The 17403-nt window shown below is 44.3% G+C and overlaps 1 protein-coding gene across 3 annotated transcripts in view; it reads right to left on the minus strand.

The window, feature by feature from the left end:
* Positions 1-1183: 1183 nt before the first annotated feature.
* Positions 1184-17403, minus strand: part of col5a1 (procollagen, type V, alpha 1) — a 77524-nt gene continuing 61304 nt past the window's right edge. The window contains exons 44-66 of one of the 3 annotated variants that reach the window (XM_053856836.1): positions 17322-17375; positions 17153-17206; positions 16966-17073; positions 16844-16897; positions 16666-16773; positions 13880-13933; positions 13693-13800; positions 13395-13448; positions 13274-13327; positions 13146-13199; positions 13009-13062; positions 12832-12939; positions 12346-12399; positions 12218-12271; positions 11945-12052; positions 11616-11669; positions 11498-11533; positions 10679-10732; positions 10340-10607; positions 8990-9102; positions 7195-7263; positions 3493-3726; positions 1184-2620 (exon numbers count right to left, since the gene is read on the minus strand). In XM_053856836.1, the coding sequence (XP_053712811.1) occupies positions 2474-2620; positions 3493-3726; positions 7195-7263; positions 8990-9102; positions 10340-10607; positions 10679-10732; positions 11498-11533; positions 11616-11669; positions 11945-12052; positions 12218-12271; positions 12346-12399; positions 12832-12939; positions 13009-13062; positions 13146-13199; positions 13274-13327; positions 13395-13448; positions 13693-13800; positions 13880-13933; positions 16666-16773; positions 16844-16897; positions 16966-17073; positions 17153-17206; positions 17322-17375 (2055 nt within the window). In that variant the 3' untranslated portion in view covers positions 1184-2473. Of the gene's footprint in view, positions 2621-3492; positions 3727-7194; positions 7264-7320; positions 7390-8989; positions 9103-10339; positions 10608-10678; positions 10733-11497; positions 11534-11615; positions 11670-11944; positions 12053-12217; positions 12272-12345; positions 12400-12831; positions 12940-13008; positions 13063-13145; positions 13200-13273; positions 13328-13394; positions 13449-13692; positions 13801-13879; positions 13934-16665; positions 16774-16843; positions 16898-16965; positions 17074-17152; positions 17207-17321; positions 17376-17403 lie in introns of all 3 variants that reach the window. The other 2 variants (XM_053856828.1, XM_053856844.1) reach the window with 2 other exon arrangements.

A 17403-nucleotide genomic window follows, 5' to 3' on the forward strand; every position in this document is an offset into this window, starting at 1 on the left:
GAGGAGAGGAGAGGAGAAGAGAAGAGAGGAGAAGAGAAGAGAGGAGAAGAGAAGAGAAGAGAAGAGAAGAGAAGAGAAGAGAAGAGAAGAGAAGAACAGGGAGAGGACGACAGAAAAAAGAATATTGTCAAAATCAAGAATTACTTGGATGAATAAAGCAAAAAAAAAAACAACAATGTAAAATTATACTATGAGTAAATAAAGAAATAAAAAAACTATATTTGTCAATTTGTTTTTTGCAGTTACTGGGAAGAGCTCAGTAATATGATTGTCGTCAAGGTAGCTCCTGTTTAAATCAGGTCAACGGTGGTCAAGAGGTAAAAAAAAAACACCTCTCTATTCGCAGCAGAGAAGTTACATCATGGATACGGTGAATTTGGCTTCATCTCATCAGCGATTTAGAAGCGTTGACTTCTCCCACTGAGTCGGAGTCTGACCTGGTCAAATCTCAAGAGAAGATTTGCTCCTTCCGCCCGGAGCTTCACACTCTTCTTCACTTTTCAGAGCCAACTTTCAACCTACGAGTCCTTCTTCGTGCCTTCGACACCTTCTCAGCATGCTGCCCACACGCACACCCTCCGCCTTCACCGCGCACTCTTCCGTCCGCCTGGCTTTCAGTTGATCTCCTGCTCGTCATTTTTTGCTAGAGTGAGAAAAGTAATTTCACCAGTCGAATAGTTGCAACTCTTACCTTCTGTGTTCAGTGCAGGGTGTCTGGGATATAGATATACAGTATCTAGAGGTAGAAGCTCAGTCAGCCAGGAGAGACTGGGGGAAGAGCCACACTCCCTTGTCTGGATGGACAGGGGAGATGTTCATATCCACCTGGGAGTCAGGAGATGCCGGAGAGGTTGTTCATCTCACTTGACCTGGAAACACGACGGTCTTCCCACAGAGACCGGAGAGAGGGAAGTCACTTTACTACAACTCAACACCTCGGATAAGAGGATGACAGCGGAAGAATGGAGCGTTTGAAAGGCTCAAATCATGATTCCTCACGGACATCAGACTCGCTCCTGATGCTGCTCCACCTGCAGGGCTTTGGCTTTTCTCTCCCATTTCATCAGCCAAAGGCTGTGCCAAACATTTCTTTAAACCAGCTACCTGTAAACAACATTCTTTTTCGGAGCAGGAACGACGCTTCGCCGTTGTCCCTCGGCGAGCCGCGACGCGAGAAAAAAACGTTACAATTTCATGCATAGAGAAAAGTTTTAATGCGTCAAAAGACATACAAGAGTGGAAGGCCACAGTAAACTTGAATTTATTGACATGAAAACCATGTAATAGCATCTGTCCTCGCATCCGTACACAGGTTGGTCTTGATTGGGAGAATTAACATACAGACAACAAACAATAACACAAAACAATGGCACCATCAAATTTGGAAATGTACACACACAAAGATACTTGTCCTTTCTGGTTTTTATTGAGAGTAATTGTCGGGAGGGAAGGTACAAGCAGAAATGGTTCAAGTCACATATGGTTTAATGATGGAGCTAAGCTACGCCGTCGGTGGTTGATACTAGTGGTCATAAAGCAAAGAGTGGGAGAAACAAAGACCAGCAAGCAACTTTTGTCTGATTACATCCACAAAATGGTAAAAAAATAGATTTGAGATAAGCCCCTCCCCCTTTTCTTTGGTTCTCGTGTCTTTGGCTGTGAACATGCAAAAAAGGGAGCAAGGGATAGGCGGGGTATCACGATTCCGACAGGAGAGTACGTAGCACCACGGAGGAGAGAAAATAGCACCTATTTCCTCGTGTGACTCCCATCGCATCGCCGGACAGCAAAGAAAATATTAAAATCTATTTTAAGTTAATACTCGCCACCGCTCGAAAGCACACCAGGAGGAATGTTTGTATCATATTATATAATATCACAGAGCTTTTACTTCCATTCTTAAATTACAACACGGTGTGCTCCACAGCGAGGGACTCGCTCTTTTCTCGATTTACACGGCAGATCTGGTTGAATTTCCCTGTGTCTCTAAAGTCACATGCACGTTTTGAAGCCAGAAGCAAACAAATAACCAGGAAGAAGAAAATAAAATATACAGAATGTACTTACAAACAATTAAAATATTTATATATATATTTATATATATATAAAAGAGCCGCTCCAGGAGAGCGGCGGGAGACAATTATGCACAAACAAAGCATTGGCGAACCAACGAGGGAGAAGCGGTTAAAGAGCCAATCAGAAGAGTCCTTGGTCGTCACCGGTGATGTAACCAAACGCATGTGTGTGTGTGTGCAAGTGTGTGACGAGGCAGTTTCAAAACTTGCATGTGATGGAGAAGGCACACCCAGGTTTCCAGGTCTAGAATTTATTATTCCGAAAGTTACTTGGATTGAATCAAAAAACGTTTTTATACAAATAGAATTCTGTTTCAATTGCTTGACTTTTTTTTTTTAGAGAAAATAAAATATGTTTTTTGTTGTCTTTTTGTCTTTTTTTTGTGTCTTTTTCAGTCTTAGCCGACGAAACAGACGGGGCCCACTTCGAATCCGAACTTCTGCGTGGGACCGCCGAAGTCGTTGAACATGATGTCCACGAGCGGGACCTGCTCCACCTTTGGCGTGTTGATCTCCAGTACTGTCTTTTCATAGCCCTTTTTCGTCTGCGGGGGAGAGAGATGGTGGATGAGTTCGGCTCCAAGACATCACAGAGATTGATCAAATGCTCAGAACAAAGAGTATATGACTCCCAAACAATCATGTTTTACACTGGCTTATTTAGCGAGTCACCCAATACAAATCGATGGAACAATTGAGGACTAGCTTCACACAAGACGCCACCTCATAAACATAAGTCGCCGATATTGGAGCAAATTTGACTCCACAAGTCAATGTTCATTGATTGGGTCTATCCCAGACACCCCAGGAGAGAGGCAGGGAAAACCCTGGTTAAGTCAGCGCTAGAATCGATGGCAACAGACAATAAAGAGGCTCAAATCAAACTCTGTTGGCTTTGGAATGGCGGGAGGAGCTAATTCAAGTCCCAAGATGAAACCAATGTAGGCACAGGGAGAACGTGCCGACGCCATAAAGGACCCAGGTTCACTCACTTCACTTGCTACTGGCTGGAATCGAAGCACATTCAGTTTTCAAACTTGCTTCAACCCATCCAGAGTGTCACTATTAGCCCACAACCGGGTCTACATCTAGAAGACACACAAAGGAAGAGGTGGCATCCTAGAGGACATTGCCTCTCTCCTGAGTGAGGGTTACCCTCTTCTAGAAGAGGCTTCTCCATGTCTTCGGTCTCCAACAGTGTCTAGTCAGCGAGGGTTGGATTCTTTATGTGAGGAAGGGGAGATGGTGTATGTAGGTGGACCAAAGGATAACTGCCCAATCCTGACTTGAGGATAAGGTCCAACTTTGACAACTTCTATCACTAAAGTTTTAGGGGAAAAAAATGTTGAGTCTCTGAATGCGAGTTCAGATCAGCTGAGTCAAGGACAGGTTCATTAGACGACCAAGTCGGACTTACCGCACAACCGTCCACGATTGCATGGATGTAGGGGTTGTTATCGTAAGACATCTCCTCATCATTGGAACCCAGGAAGCGCATAGCTTTGTCATAGTTGTCCTGATCCTGGTCGTGCCAGGCCACCGACTGGTAGCAGTTGTATGTCACGTTTTGTCTGGCAGTGGCGCTCAGGAGTCGCAGGAAAGTCATCTGGACCACACCGATGGGACTGGCCTCGGCATCCACATACGACAGCTGCAAGAGAAGACGATGCCGTTGAGTGTCCTGACCAAAAAAGTGACACGGAACACCACAACAGGGGTACATATTGAGTTCTATCGCTACACTAAACACTAACCGATTATGCACCTCAAAATGGTAAAACAAGTCAACAATTTCCTGCTGAAAGAAAACTGAGTATAAGAATGCAACAGAGTGGCACAGATGTGACTAAGTCATGCACTCACAGGTGCAAGCATGAGGAGCAGTGAAGTCATAGTTGGACTGGCAGTCGAACGATTTGTCGGTTGTTCTTGGGATATTTTTCACTTCCCTCCATCATATCGGCCCCTGCCAATTTCGGTCCAATTGTGCCCTCTTGTGTTAAGAATATAGCCTGTCACTTTTTCATGCCTTTGGAAAAGTGGAAGTGAAATTTACTTCCTTTTTTCAATGTTTTTGTTTTCATCAGAGATAGATTTATATCTACCTTGCTCCCTTAATCTTTTGGCAAGGCCACTTACTGTATTACATGTTATTCGTAAGGGTTATTGACTTGTTTGTCAAGTGCAAGTCAGTCTGTCTATTCAAAATAAGCAATAAAACCATTCTCTATAAGAACACATTCTGTCTATTTTTTTTACTCCACAATGTAATTTTCTAGATACCAAAGGCAAATCCAACAGACAAATATCGGCCCAGAATATCGGCCTAATGCCGGTTATTTGCTTCCGTAAGCACCGAGATATTGATTCGGTTTCTGACCTAAAAACAAGCGTATCGGTCTGGACAGAAGAGCATCTGTCCTGGTGCCATTGCCTTTTGATTCCACCGCTAAAACGCAGCACCTTGTCTAGCCTCGTTGATCTTGTGTACTCAAAGAAAATGGCACACAGAAAAACTACAATGGATGTCTTCTGCAGTTGCGGCTATGATCAAGGTTAAGAGGTGTTATGAACATTAACAAGGTCTCAGGCTTAAGTGTGCGATGGTAAATGCTCAAAGCAAGAAATCATTTCCCCTTGAAGTTCAACTTAAAAGTGGGTGTCCAAAGCAGAGAATGGACTGAGTGGAAATTCTTCTGTATTCAGGTTAATGAAAGAAATGTGCTGCCTTAAACGCAACCCTGTGCCATACAGCCATGGGGGACATTGCCTTGTCTTGGTAGTGAAAATGTGATGGCAACTGTTCCCAGGGTCCAGTCTGTCACAGACTCCTTTTGTCATGTGACCACTTCCTGCTGGATGGACGGAGTGAAACTGAGTTGGACGTGAGGAGGGATAAGCACAAGACTAGAACTGGGTCAAGACCCTGATGCTGGAGGCTGTTGACACATTCTCAAACACCAAATAAAAACATGCATTCCGTTCTTCAATCCTCATCCAAATGAATTGGAGGACATGTTTGAAGGAAGTAGCTTAACTGCCGCTCATTTCAGCCTCAATTATAAAATGATGTAAAACACCAATGAACACAAATGAGGCTAAAAGTACTGGAAATCAAATTCTCTCAGCAGGAAATGTGCCGCACTGATGAGGTGTTGATTGCTCGTGAATTAACCCGTCATTAGCTCAGGATTCAGCGTCTTTTCCTGGGACACGCGGCAGAGCTTCTTTATTCCCAATCCTCCGAGGAAGCGGACGTTGAAATGTCCGCCACCTTCTTGCATACCAACCATCAGGAGTCCATTAGCGCCACATAGTCTCTTTGCCTTCCAGACAAACTTAGTCAAGCTCATGCAGCTTTTCAGTCCATGCAGCTTTTCGGAGGAGCAGGGGCGAGTCTGTGGCGAGTCCACCCCAACTTTGACTCACTCCCGCAGTCACACACCTCGCTCGCATGCACATGCAGTCACGCAGAGCGCCGACACTTCACTGCACCATCACTGGATTTTAGCATTTGACTAGAGTGTTACTGAAATGTTGTACAACCATTCTTGTGAAAAGGAGAGTATTTATTCGTTTTTAACTTTTTTTTCATCAGTAATAAACAGCCATACTATTATGACTAGTGGGGTAAGCATATATACAGATACAGCTAATATAGTCCATGACTATTACGTACAGTGGTCTGTGTCTCCAGGCTCAAATCAGCATGGAACACCCAATCGGAGGTTGAATACAGGGTCACTGATACGGTGTGAGGAAGCTTATAATGGTTAAAACGGATGAGCATTCAAGCAGCATCAAACAGTGGTGTTCCAACTCTCAAATCTCTGGGTGAAACATATTTTAGATTTTCAAAGCAGACCACAGTCTGCCTGACTTAAAAAGACTTGTGCAGTTTCAGTGTCGGCGCTCGTCCCTGCGTGTGGATCCAGCCGCTGTCATCAGAGAAACATTACCTCTTTATCATCACAGCCGCAAGTCAGCAGTGACCGGGCTTCCCAGAAGCCCCTGGGGTCCCCGACTGAGCGCCTGACCCAACTGACTCAGACTGGCACATCTAATCAAGACGCGTTTAAGAGAGCCGCCGCCAACCTGCGCGCAGCCGAGGAGACTCGCTGACAGACTCCCGAGGAAAGAGGGCTGACTGAATTTGCTCAAATGTAAACAATCTGGTAGGAGGAAAGAGATTTCATTTTCTTCCTTCTTACTTGCGTTTGTCACTTTGTCTTTAGATTAATTCTGACATTGATGCTTTCTGAGTCAGAAGGGTTTCGGCGCACAGTCCTTTGATGCTCTTTTGTAGGAGGGTACAACAGTGTCAGAGTCACATGATGAAAGCAGATATTCTCTCTGACAGACGGGTTGTTGCCGTGCTAGCTGGTTTAATGTTGGCTCCTATATGTGTATATATATATATATATGTGTGTGTGTGTGTGTGTGTGTGTGTGTGTGTGTGTGTGTGATGAGTAATGACACAACAATTCCAAAAAAAATGATGCATTTCCTGATTAGATATAAATATTGTGTGTTGGGGGGTGAATAAATCAAAAGAAAATGTGTGATGCTAAACAAAAAAAAAAGATGACTTTAAAAAGACGGCCTGCTGAGGACAAACAATGATTCGACAGAAAAGTCAGATGAAACGTTATTATTTATAAGGCCATCTTAACAAGAAAAGATTATTTGCCGTGGAAAAAAGGGATGTATTAAAACTGCACTTTTGGAAAATCATCACATGACTCTGACACATTAGTGAGTGAGTGAGGCAGGAATGAACACAGCAACATCTTTACACAACAGAGGCAACTGCCAGTTGCTACTTGGTTTTTCGTTTTTCTTACCTTACACTTAAGAGTCTCCATGTTGGTGGAGACAATAAGATGAATGGATTTTGGCTGTTACATCATGTTGGTGTTAGCGTTGGTTGTGTAAAGACTGTTTGCTTCTTTCAAGCCCCCCACCTCCTCCTCAAGAGCATCGTCGTGTCTGAACCAAATGTGAGTGCAGTCATGCTCCACAGTCGTCCGGTGCTTTTTAAACACATACTTAGAGGAGCATGCAGAGCGCCTCGGGCACACAGTCCCCGCCGCAGCGAGGACTCTGCGACCGCACTTACCAGGGAACCTCTCTTGAAGTGACTAAACCAAGTGCCCGGCGAGTCTTTGGGCCATTTTGCCATTTTGCTCTGTAAAAACATGAGAGGCGTTCATGGAAAGGGGTCGGGGATGTGACGCAGGCTTACCAGTTTACCACGTTTGAATTCACTGAACCAGGAGCCGGGATTCTCCTTTGCCCAGGACGTGAGCCTGGCCTAGAGGCGCGATCAACACAGGGGAAATATGAGTGAAAGAGAAACAGCGTGAGCTCGTGGACATCCGTCCGCAGACCTGCACCTGGGTGGGACTTGAGGATTGACGTTAGTTCTGCTGTCACTTTGTGACACACACATTCATGGTGGGTAAAAAAATAAAAAAATAAATCAGCCAGGTAAAATGTCTTTCAATTGCTTGTCACAAGCAGCCATCTAGTCCTCCAATCCTCCCTCCTTTCCTCTTCTCTGACGGCCTAAGCTCTTGGTCCCCTCCACATGTCGGAACCATCTGGCCTTCTTCCTGACAGTGCAATTTCAATAGGACAATAGTCATATCTCCCTGCACTAATGTCGCCTCTGGTGAACATTAGTGAAGCTGCATCTTCATCACCGATTAACAGTTTTAATTAAACCACGTCCGACAACCCGGCGCCCGCCTGACTCATGAATGGTGATGAAGCGAAATATCCATCATCCTGCGGATGATGGAAGAGACTTCTTGGGCCAGGTCTAATATCGGGGAGTATTTTTAGACTTAACTACAGCAGACTTCTTCTTTCCAGCTGTGCCACAAATGAGAGCCGTGGATCACCGCTGACCCGCTGCTTCATTATTCTCAGCTTAGGCAAACTTCATCTCCTCTGAGGCCCGTGGGGGGTGACGGGTGACAGAATCCATACAGAATATATTCGCTCAGAGCCAGTCGAAAGTGGAGATACTCACCAATGCGTCACCTCCCTGATAATAAAGCCCTTCAATCAAACGCACACAGCTGTAATGCACCACTGAAATGTGCTTTCTGTTCTGTTCTTTCTATCAGCTCAAAGGCTTTAACCATTTAAGGCTCATCAGATGTGACTTCACTATGTTTTAGGCTATATATATATATATATATATATATTTATAGCATGGCATGTTAGCATGCTATGGAATTCTACAACAGAAAATAAGGGGGACTTGTCCAACCTAAAAATACACAGCCTGTGCAAGAAGCGAATAGAGACCAACCCCCTGAAAACATGAACCGGGTACATAAAGGGATATACATTTTATACAAAAGCAATTATACCTTAATAATGATGTATTGTTTCGCAAACTTGAAGCAGACATGCATCTGAGTGTAGATTTAGAGACGAGTTTGAGGACAGAATTCAGAAGGATATGGATTTCCAACCATACGTAAGAGACTTCCGTCCACTGCATCATTTCAGGACTGAGAAGTGTGAGCTATGGCAGCTCACACGGGTCAAAAGTGAGGTCATGCATTTGGCTAGTTATTGATACATTTGAGACTGTAGCCAGAGACTGGAGTGAGTTTCATGGTAAGAACTGACCGCTGTTAAAATCATGGTGCCAAATTTGAGAATTATATTGTTAGATATTGTTGCATATGCAAGTTACAGATGGAGTTGAGTTGTTGATTGTTGTGCAGGTTAAGTAGCACATGTTTCATCTGCAGGTTGGGGATGTAGTGGTCAGAGAAGAAAACAGGAAACAGGAAATACCACTGAGGTGAACTAAACCACTGAGGCGAGCAGGGAGCAACATGTTGCAGTGACTCAGTGTTGGAGAGTGTGTGTTTACGTTCCCCCAGACTCACCCCTTCAGATTTCTTATCAGGGAAGATGCAGCTCTCGCCGCCTGCTGTGAAGTTGCAGTAAACCTTGAAGGAGTCCCGGGAGCAGCCCTGGTTGGGATCAATCCAGTACTCGCCTGAGGACCACAGGAACAAATCAACACGACTGCAGGTCTGATGAGAGCAGCACTTCACACAGCTCCACCCAAAATCTACGACTCACCGGTTTGTTTGTCTTCCATCACTCCCGTCAGTGTTTCAGTTTGAGATTTTATTTCATGTTTCCGTAACCCCTTTTCATTTCAGTTTTGCTTTTTTAGTATTTTCATTTTCACGAATGAGAGTTACCATCAAGAAAATCTCAGAATATTCAGTCTTCATTTTACATGTAGCAACATATATGTGTCATAATTGATGCACTCAGGTTTGCTCCCACATGGCAAACAAAACAGGAGCGTGAACAGTCTACACTTCCTGACATGGAAACGTCCCCTTCTGGCAGGGCTGTGTATTGGCAGGTATCTTGTGATACAATACGTATCCCGATATATTGCGATATTGTAAATCCAGCAATATATTGTCATAAGAACCACCATTTTACAGCGGATAATGCAGTACGATAATATTGTTATGACATCAGTCCAGTTAGACTTTCAGTTAAATTCCGCATTAAACATGGCACAAATGCAGGAGTGTATCCCACTATGTATTGAATACAGGCAACTGAAAGTATCAGGACAATATGACACAATGAAGTACTGCGATATACCAGCAAGAATATCAACACAATATTGCAGAATCAAGTATATATATATATATATAGATATTCTTCTTCCACCCCTTCTTCTGGGGTGTCTCTCACCTCTGAGAGAGAAATAGATTCCAGACTAATGCATCCATGTAGAAGGGAATAACCAGAAGGTGAATGCATAATTGAAGTTCATATTGTTTTAAACAGCTCTCTGAGAAGCAAGTTGCTAACAGGTAGCAAAATAAGCTGCGTCTCTTGGGTTACCAGTGAGGGTCTATTCAGTCTAACTAGCTGGGAAAGTAGAGGACATGAAATTGTAGCTTGACATTTTTAATCACAAAGGTTAGTGCCAGGAAGAGAACTATAGAGCAACAGCAGAGTTACATCCATCTGTTCCAAAGACCCAGGTTGAATTCTGAATTCTGTATGACAAGTCGCAACTTTAGGGAGAGAAAAAGGTACTTTCAGGCAATTCAGTCATTTGGAGTTGATCCTAGCGGATCAGGTGAAAGAGGACAGAAGTGCCAGTCCATCACAGGACATCCAGACAGACTGCCACTGGCACACACACACACACACACCAGGTCAGTAAAAGGGTGTCCAATCGAGACAGAGTGACTCACCATCGGGGAAGTCGGGGTGGCAGAGCTGCAGGTCCTTGCAGGTCCGGGCGGGGTTGGCCTGTGTGCCCAGTGGGTGCTTCATCTGCTCGATCTCCAGCTTCAGGGAGTTGAGGGAGCCGAAGATTTCCTCCATGCCGTCGTCATAGTCCTTGTAGTTGGCGTCCACAGCAGCGTCGTCCATCATCTGGCTGGCGTCGATGTTGCGGCGCGTCCTGCCCTTCATGGAGCCCTGGATGGGGAGCGGGTGGATGACGTCTCCGGGGGGACCCTGTGATGGAGGGGTCACAGTTTGGCCGAGTCAGATCTGATGACTGCGTGTTACCGGAGGCGTTGACTTACAGGAGGGCCAGGCTGTCCAGGTGTACCAGTTTCTCCCTTTGGACCAGTTTGACCCTGCAGCAAGAAAACACAATTTGAAAAAAAACAAAAATTAATTACAAAAAATAACCTTATTTGATCAGTACATATATTTATTCAATAGTTATTTATTTAAAATGTATTTTGTTTTTGTTTTACACTAGGGCGTTCATTTTACATCACTTTTTTTGTTGATTTTTAATGTAGATGTATTATAAGAATTCTGTCAGAAAAGTCAATAAATATATTTGCATGTTTATATTTTTCTAAAATGAAAACATAATTTCATGAGTTTCACGTTTTTCCATTAAAATTAATGTTTTTCATTCCTCCAAATGATTGCATTTTGAATTTACCTTTGTCCTTCTGGACAAACATTCATGGTATATTAGGATATTTGCAGCACCTCGCAGGGATTTTACTGATCTACTGCTATGACTCTTCGATAACACATGACATTAAAGTGATACTCTGCGTCTCACTTCACTGACTATATTGTGGATTTTAACTGCTGGACTTTCACAACGCCTCAAAGACTGACTCCCCTTTGGAAAATTGACTCATTAAATATTTGCATCTTGACTTTTTGTGTCGCAGTTGTTTTGTTTACGAGCCGAGAAAACAGCAGCAGCGTCGCCTCCAGCTTATGAGGTGGTTTCGCCCATTTATAAATAGCAGCAGTGATTCAGGAGCTGTTTAAATTTTAACAGCGGCTTTTCAAACTTCTGTCATCTCTTAATCAGGCCAAGAAGTGATGGCTGCATTTTTCATTGACAGAGGAAGATATAAGCGAAGACTTACCGCTGAGCCTTTAGCTCCTTTAGGACCAGGAGGACCCTGAAAGATACAACATTAACTCAGTTTAAGAGTGTTTGGTTTGGATCTGTTACTGCATTCCATTCCATCCTGTTACACTCACAGGGGAACCAGGAGGACCGATGGGACCAAGTTGACCAGCAGGACCAGCAATTCCCTGCAGGTGAGAGGAAAGCAGGTCACCAACGTTGGCCAGGAAGTAAATGTATCTATTTTTTTTATATTCATATGTATATTCATGGATATGTATTTTACTTCACATCATTACATGTATTATTTCTTTTTTTACTTCTTTTACTTTTACTTTACCTATTATAGTTCTTTATACTTTAAAAGTTTTGGCAAAATGTGTATTTTGACTGAGATTTTATCTTTCATACAAGTCAAACAAACATCTTTATCTCCACTCCCATTCACCCTTTCATCTCTTACATTGTCTCCTTTGGGACCAGATGCACCAGGAGGTCCAGGATGCCCCCTGTCACCCTTCTCACCAGGTTCACCAGCAGGTCCGATAAGACCAATAAGACCAGGGTGTCCCTGAGGGTAGAACACAATACACACACACATTGAAAATTCAGTCAATAACTCACATGAGGAGTCTGGACATTGATCTCCGTGTCACTCGTGCCACTATAATGAGTGGATGGGCTGCAGAGGAACAGAATCCATTCTGACTCTTTCTCCACGGTCTGGCCGGCTCACCTTTTCTCCTTTGACACCAGTGTCTCCCTTCAGACCGGGCAGACCAGGAGGACCCTGTGGGACACATCAAAGAGCGGATTATCGCACACACACAGCTAGACCTCGACTCAGTGAGAGGGGTGACTGACCATTGGGCCGGGAGGCCCATCTGGACCGGGAGCACCGGGTAGACCTTGTTCACCCTGCGAAGGAAGCAAAAGAACATTTTAAGGCCATTTAAAGCCACATGAATGCATTCAATCAATTCATTTTAGGACATCTGGAAGTGATTCAACAAAACTGTAAAAGCCAACTGTGAGTCATCAAAATGTCCTGTTTCTTGTGTAAAAAAATATTATGAATTCAATAATAAGTTTATTAAAGTCCCTCTCATAATGGTTTCATTTCAACTGTTTCTTCTTGTAGTGCATGAATTAATTAGTGCATCTTATTCATTTGGGTCTGAAATAATTTGAACTATTTTCCTATTTTGGTGTGAGTTCTATGTAACCAAATCTAGAAATTAAAGATACCTCTTTGTGCTTTTAGATTTCTCAATCGAAATGGCACTTTTACCTGTCGACCTGTGGTACATACAACTTGATGAGAAAAGGCTTTTTCGGTGAAAGACTTACAACGGGGCCAGGGATTCCCCTCAGTCCTTCAGAACCAGGCTTGCCAGGTGACCCTTGAGGGCCGACAGGGCCAGTCTTTCCTTGAGGACCCTCCAAACCAGACTCTCCCTTTAAACATAGAAGCAAAGTTCATTCCTGCTCGACTCCTCAGCTGAAATGCAACTTAGAGGGACCCACCTTGGCTCCCTTCTCTCCTTGTCGTCCCTCGGGGCCCGCAGCTCCAGGTGGTCCCTGTAGAGGGTTTGAAAAGGTACATTAAACCCACAGACCTCCATGAACTTGAGTTTTTTTCTTTTCTTCAAAGTTAAACTCACTCTCTTTCCTGGTGGTCCAGAAGGACCAGACTCTCCGGTGGGTCCAGGGGAGCCCTAAATTCAGAATGACAGCATTAATGCCATGTGTATCACGCCGCTGAGGAGGGTTGCAAATGGTTAGCACTCACAGGCTGACCAGCTTCTCCGTCATCTCCCTTGTCACCTGGTGGTCCGTCTAAACCCTGTTTGTGAAGGAAAACAAATTTGAAGAATAAAATCCCCAAAAAAGTAGTTTAATTGAACACCTACAGCTGGACCCGGCTCTCCAGGGGGACCAGGATCACCAGGGAAACCACTTGGGCCCTGTCATTGAGGAAAAAGACAATTTATTCTTTGAACTCATTCATCACCTGTTTGCCGTTTTCTATCTAAGCAAGTCAGTATATTTTTGGGCTACGTCCTGCTGCTCCATTAAAACCAATAAACCTCAGAGGAACATTAGGCTTAACTGTGTGTGTGTTTTTAAATGTGTTTTTAATTTCCCTAGAAACTAACTTGCTCACTTGCTCACTGCTGAGATACAGAAACGGAATTATGAGAAACCTACAGGGCTTCCTTTTGGACCGTCATCTCCAGGGGGGCCTTTAGGTCCAGGTGGTCCAGCAGCACCGGCGGGACCAGCCTCTCCCTTCTCACCTCGCTCCCCTCTTGGACCCTGCAATGTATAAAGGTTGCAGAGCAGTCAAGCAATGTTATTCAAACCCACTGTTGGGAATGAAAGAACAATAACTCACCGGTGGGCCGACTTCTCCTTGCAGACCTGGCTCTCCTGTCTCTCCCGCGTCTCCCTGATAAAAGATACAGACAGATGGTCAGAGAATTGATACATTAATACAAGGTGATTTTGAAAAAAACATTTTTCACCGCCGCTCGTATATGAGAGCGATGACACGAGAGATTTCAATCCATCAAGTGTGGTCAGATAAGAGGGTTGGACCTGGAGGCGACGCCGACCTCACCGCTCTCTCGGCGCCCTGCACATATATCTACCCCTCCTTCTCCTCCTCGGGCGTTGTTGGAAACAAGCTCACCCATAGACTGTCGTTACTCACTGTCAGCTGCTGTAAGACCAGAGTCTGGGGGATCATGCTAGCGGGTGCCATGTTTGGCGGGGTGGCACTAAAATGGATGACTCAGCTGAGCAAGAAAAACACCCGCTGCAGAGATGATGCAGCATAATAACAATATTGCCTGAATCTATATTGTCAGCAGACGTGTGGGTTACTCCTCTTTCGTCACCCGCTTTAAACGTGATAATGGAGGTTTGCGTCGTCGGACTGAACACAAGTTAGTTATTTTGTCTCAATGTTTCGCAGTAATAAAGATCGGCATGTTTTTCTACAAACTGGCTGCACTCTTTTAATGTTGGTCGCAGCAAAGGACCAGAAGCTGATGGTGTTCCTTAACCAGCATGTGGATGGAAGACAACCGAGTCAGGAACTTTTCTTTTAATGAGAATCAGAAAACTTCCCAAGAGAAATTATGTTCGTACTATGCTCTGTACCCAACATATTACAATAAAATAGAAATAATATTATAAAGTGCTAAAAGCAATACAAAAGAGCTTACAAACAAAGTGCAAGAAAAAGCATATTCAAGGACAGAGTGATCAGAAAAGAATCCTTCACTGTAGTTTTCACAGTGTGGTTCAGCACTATTTCCATTGTGTATAGATTTGGTCATTGCACTGTAGACCTAAATATTTCTATGTTACTCTGAAGATGGATCGCTTTGATCAGCAGTGGGGCAATGGCATACATCTTTGTTCTAAGCTGTTTTTCATCTGTCAGTTTTTCATCTTCATACTGTAGCTGTGCCTCCGCCTGTCCGTCCGTCTGTCCATTTGTATGTCTGTCCGTCTATAAATCTCAATTCATCCATCCATCTGTAATTCTGTAGTCATTAAACTACTTTTCATCCATCTGTCCATTCAACAATGTACCTACACTGTTTTCAGGATTGCAGACATTTAGTGGTCAACCACAGTGGTCTAACCTGACTGTCCTATAATATTCGAGCATGTCAGCAGCAAACCATCCATTAAGTAGCTGCCGCAAAGAGCTGCAGCTCTCTTCTTTAAGATGGGAATACATGCGGTCTTGAAACAACCGTGTCAGATCAGTCGAGTGAAGTCCGCTGAGATCAGGAGAAAAGGCTCGGATGAAAGGCATGTGCTCATCACAGTTATGTGAGTTCATAACTAAAAAAAACCTGAGCTCAGTTGCTTTCCACTCGCCATGTCGGCCAATAAAAAAAAACGCCGGCTCAGCTGCAGCGCGAGCAGCCAAAAGAACCTCCAGCGTGGCTTTATTTATTTCTGTTTTTTTCTATACTCACAAGAAGAGTATCCTCGGGGAGACGATAGCAGAGCAAAGGTGACTCTATTGACTGAACCCGATAAAACAAATCAGGCCATTACAGGAGACACGAAGTGATGAGAGTCTGCAGTCCGGCTGCCAAAACAGACCTCTCATCATGAAATATCCACAACAAATAAGAGTCGGTGCCGATTCTCTCCGTCTGCCTTGTTTAATAATGCATTCATCATTTCAATGACACCAGTGCGGCTTTGCTGTTTATACATAGGCTCCACTCAGCACGAGCAGCGCAGCAGATGACAGCCTGTCCATTAGATGTGTCTCGCTGCGGTGGCAAAGGCAAAGACTGATCATGCCCTGTTTTAAAAGGGTATCATATAAATAGAGACATGAAATATTAATACTTGGAAAAGGCTTCTGAAACGCTGACAAACTGCATCGGCTTCGATTCGAAATCTAGTACATCACAGCAAGAGCTAAAAAAAAAAGCCAGATGAAGAGTTCTCTGTTTTAGAGGTGAAGAAAGTTCACCTTCCAAGGCGCTAGTGGTCGAGGGTCAGGTTGATCATTTCTCCATCATAAAGTCTCTCACCACCAGAGTTCATTACAAGTGCCAGATCATTGCAGCCGATGACAATGACATGTTTTGGCAAGTGAGTTCCATATTTCATAATCTAAACTTGTTTGTTCTTGTGGTAGAGAATAAGACCAAGGTGTCTGAATCTAAACCACACACGTCTTCCTTCCTCATACCATGAATCTGCCACCATCTATTATATTGCTTTTCATTCTCCTGATCTCTTTTGTTTCAGTAGCAGCAGAGTTCCAGATGATGATCTGGATGATAAATGGCTCTTTTATAACACTTTCCACGCTTATCCAGCTACCAAAGTGCTTTACACTAAGTCACCCATTCACACACTGACGCAGTGTGCCATCTGAACCATCAGGAGCAAACCAGGGTTAAGTGACTTGCTCAGGGACACAACAACAGAAACCAGCTATCTCTCAGTCAAACGCCGACCCCGCTACCATCTGCCACCCCATGGGACAGGAAGTGGATATGACTCATGCCCTGTCTGCATGCCTTCTTGAGTCCTCACACAGGGGCAAGTCTCTGAGATTCACAGCATTTATTGGACCCCCCATTTGGAGACCTTTGCTGCATCTGCACATCATGTAAGAGCAAATATTTCACACACCTTCTCTCCAACAGCTCCAGGGTTGCCAATGCCACCTGGAGGTCCTTGAGGGCCATCAGCACCAGGTGATCCTGAAGGGCCTCTTGTTCCAGGGGGACCAGGTGGACCCTTAGAGGAGAAAGAAAAGGCAGCCAAGTAAGTTTAACTCATGATAAAGCTGATCGATGAGGTCTCTCACCATTTGACCGACGTCTCCAGTTTCACCTTTCTCACCGGGTGGACCTGGCAAGCCCTGAGGAGTGAGTGAAGAGTTTAGCAGGTTGTTTGGATGTCATTCATATTTTCTCCTATCTTACTTACCTGAAGCCCAACGGGACCTGGAGGTCCAGGGAATCCTCTCGACCCTTCATCTCCCTTCTGACCAAACAGACCTTGCTGACCTCTAGGACCAGGCTCTCCATCAGCTCCCTGAGAGAAAGGTCGACATCATGAAGGATAACAGCAGCTCACAAACTGAGAAAAAAAACCCTTAAGAGTTGACACTCACAGCAGGACCAGGTGCTCCGACGGGTCCTTGTGGGCCGGTTGGACCAGGTGGACCCTGTAAAGACAATGTAATATTCAGAAAACCTTCTCAAAATGAAACTGAAATACATGGAAATGTCGATGTAAATGGTTAACTGGTGGACATAAGCAATGGCTGATGACAGACTTACATGTTCTCCCTTATCTCCTTTGCTTCCTTTCTGGCCTGGTTCTCCAATCTCACCCTGCAGAAAAAAAAAAACGCACGTGGGA

The sequence above is a fragment of the Synchiropus splendidus genome, chromosome 1 (genome assembly GCF_027744825.2).
Source record: "Synchiropus splendidus isolate RoL2022-P1 chromosome 1, RoL_Sspl_1.0, whole genome shotgun sequence".
Lineage (NCBI taxonomy): Eukaryota > Metazoa > Chordata > Actinopteri > Syngnathiformes > Callionymidae > Synchiropus > Synchiropus splendidus.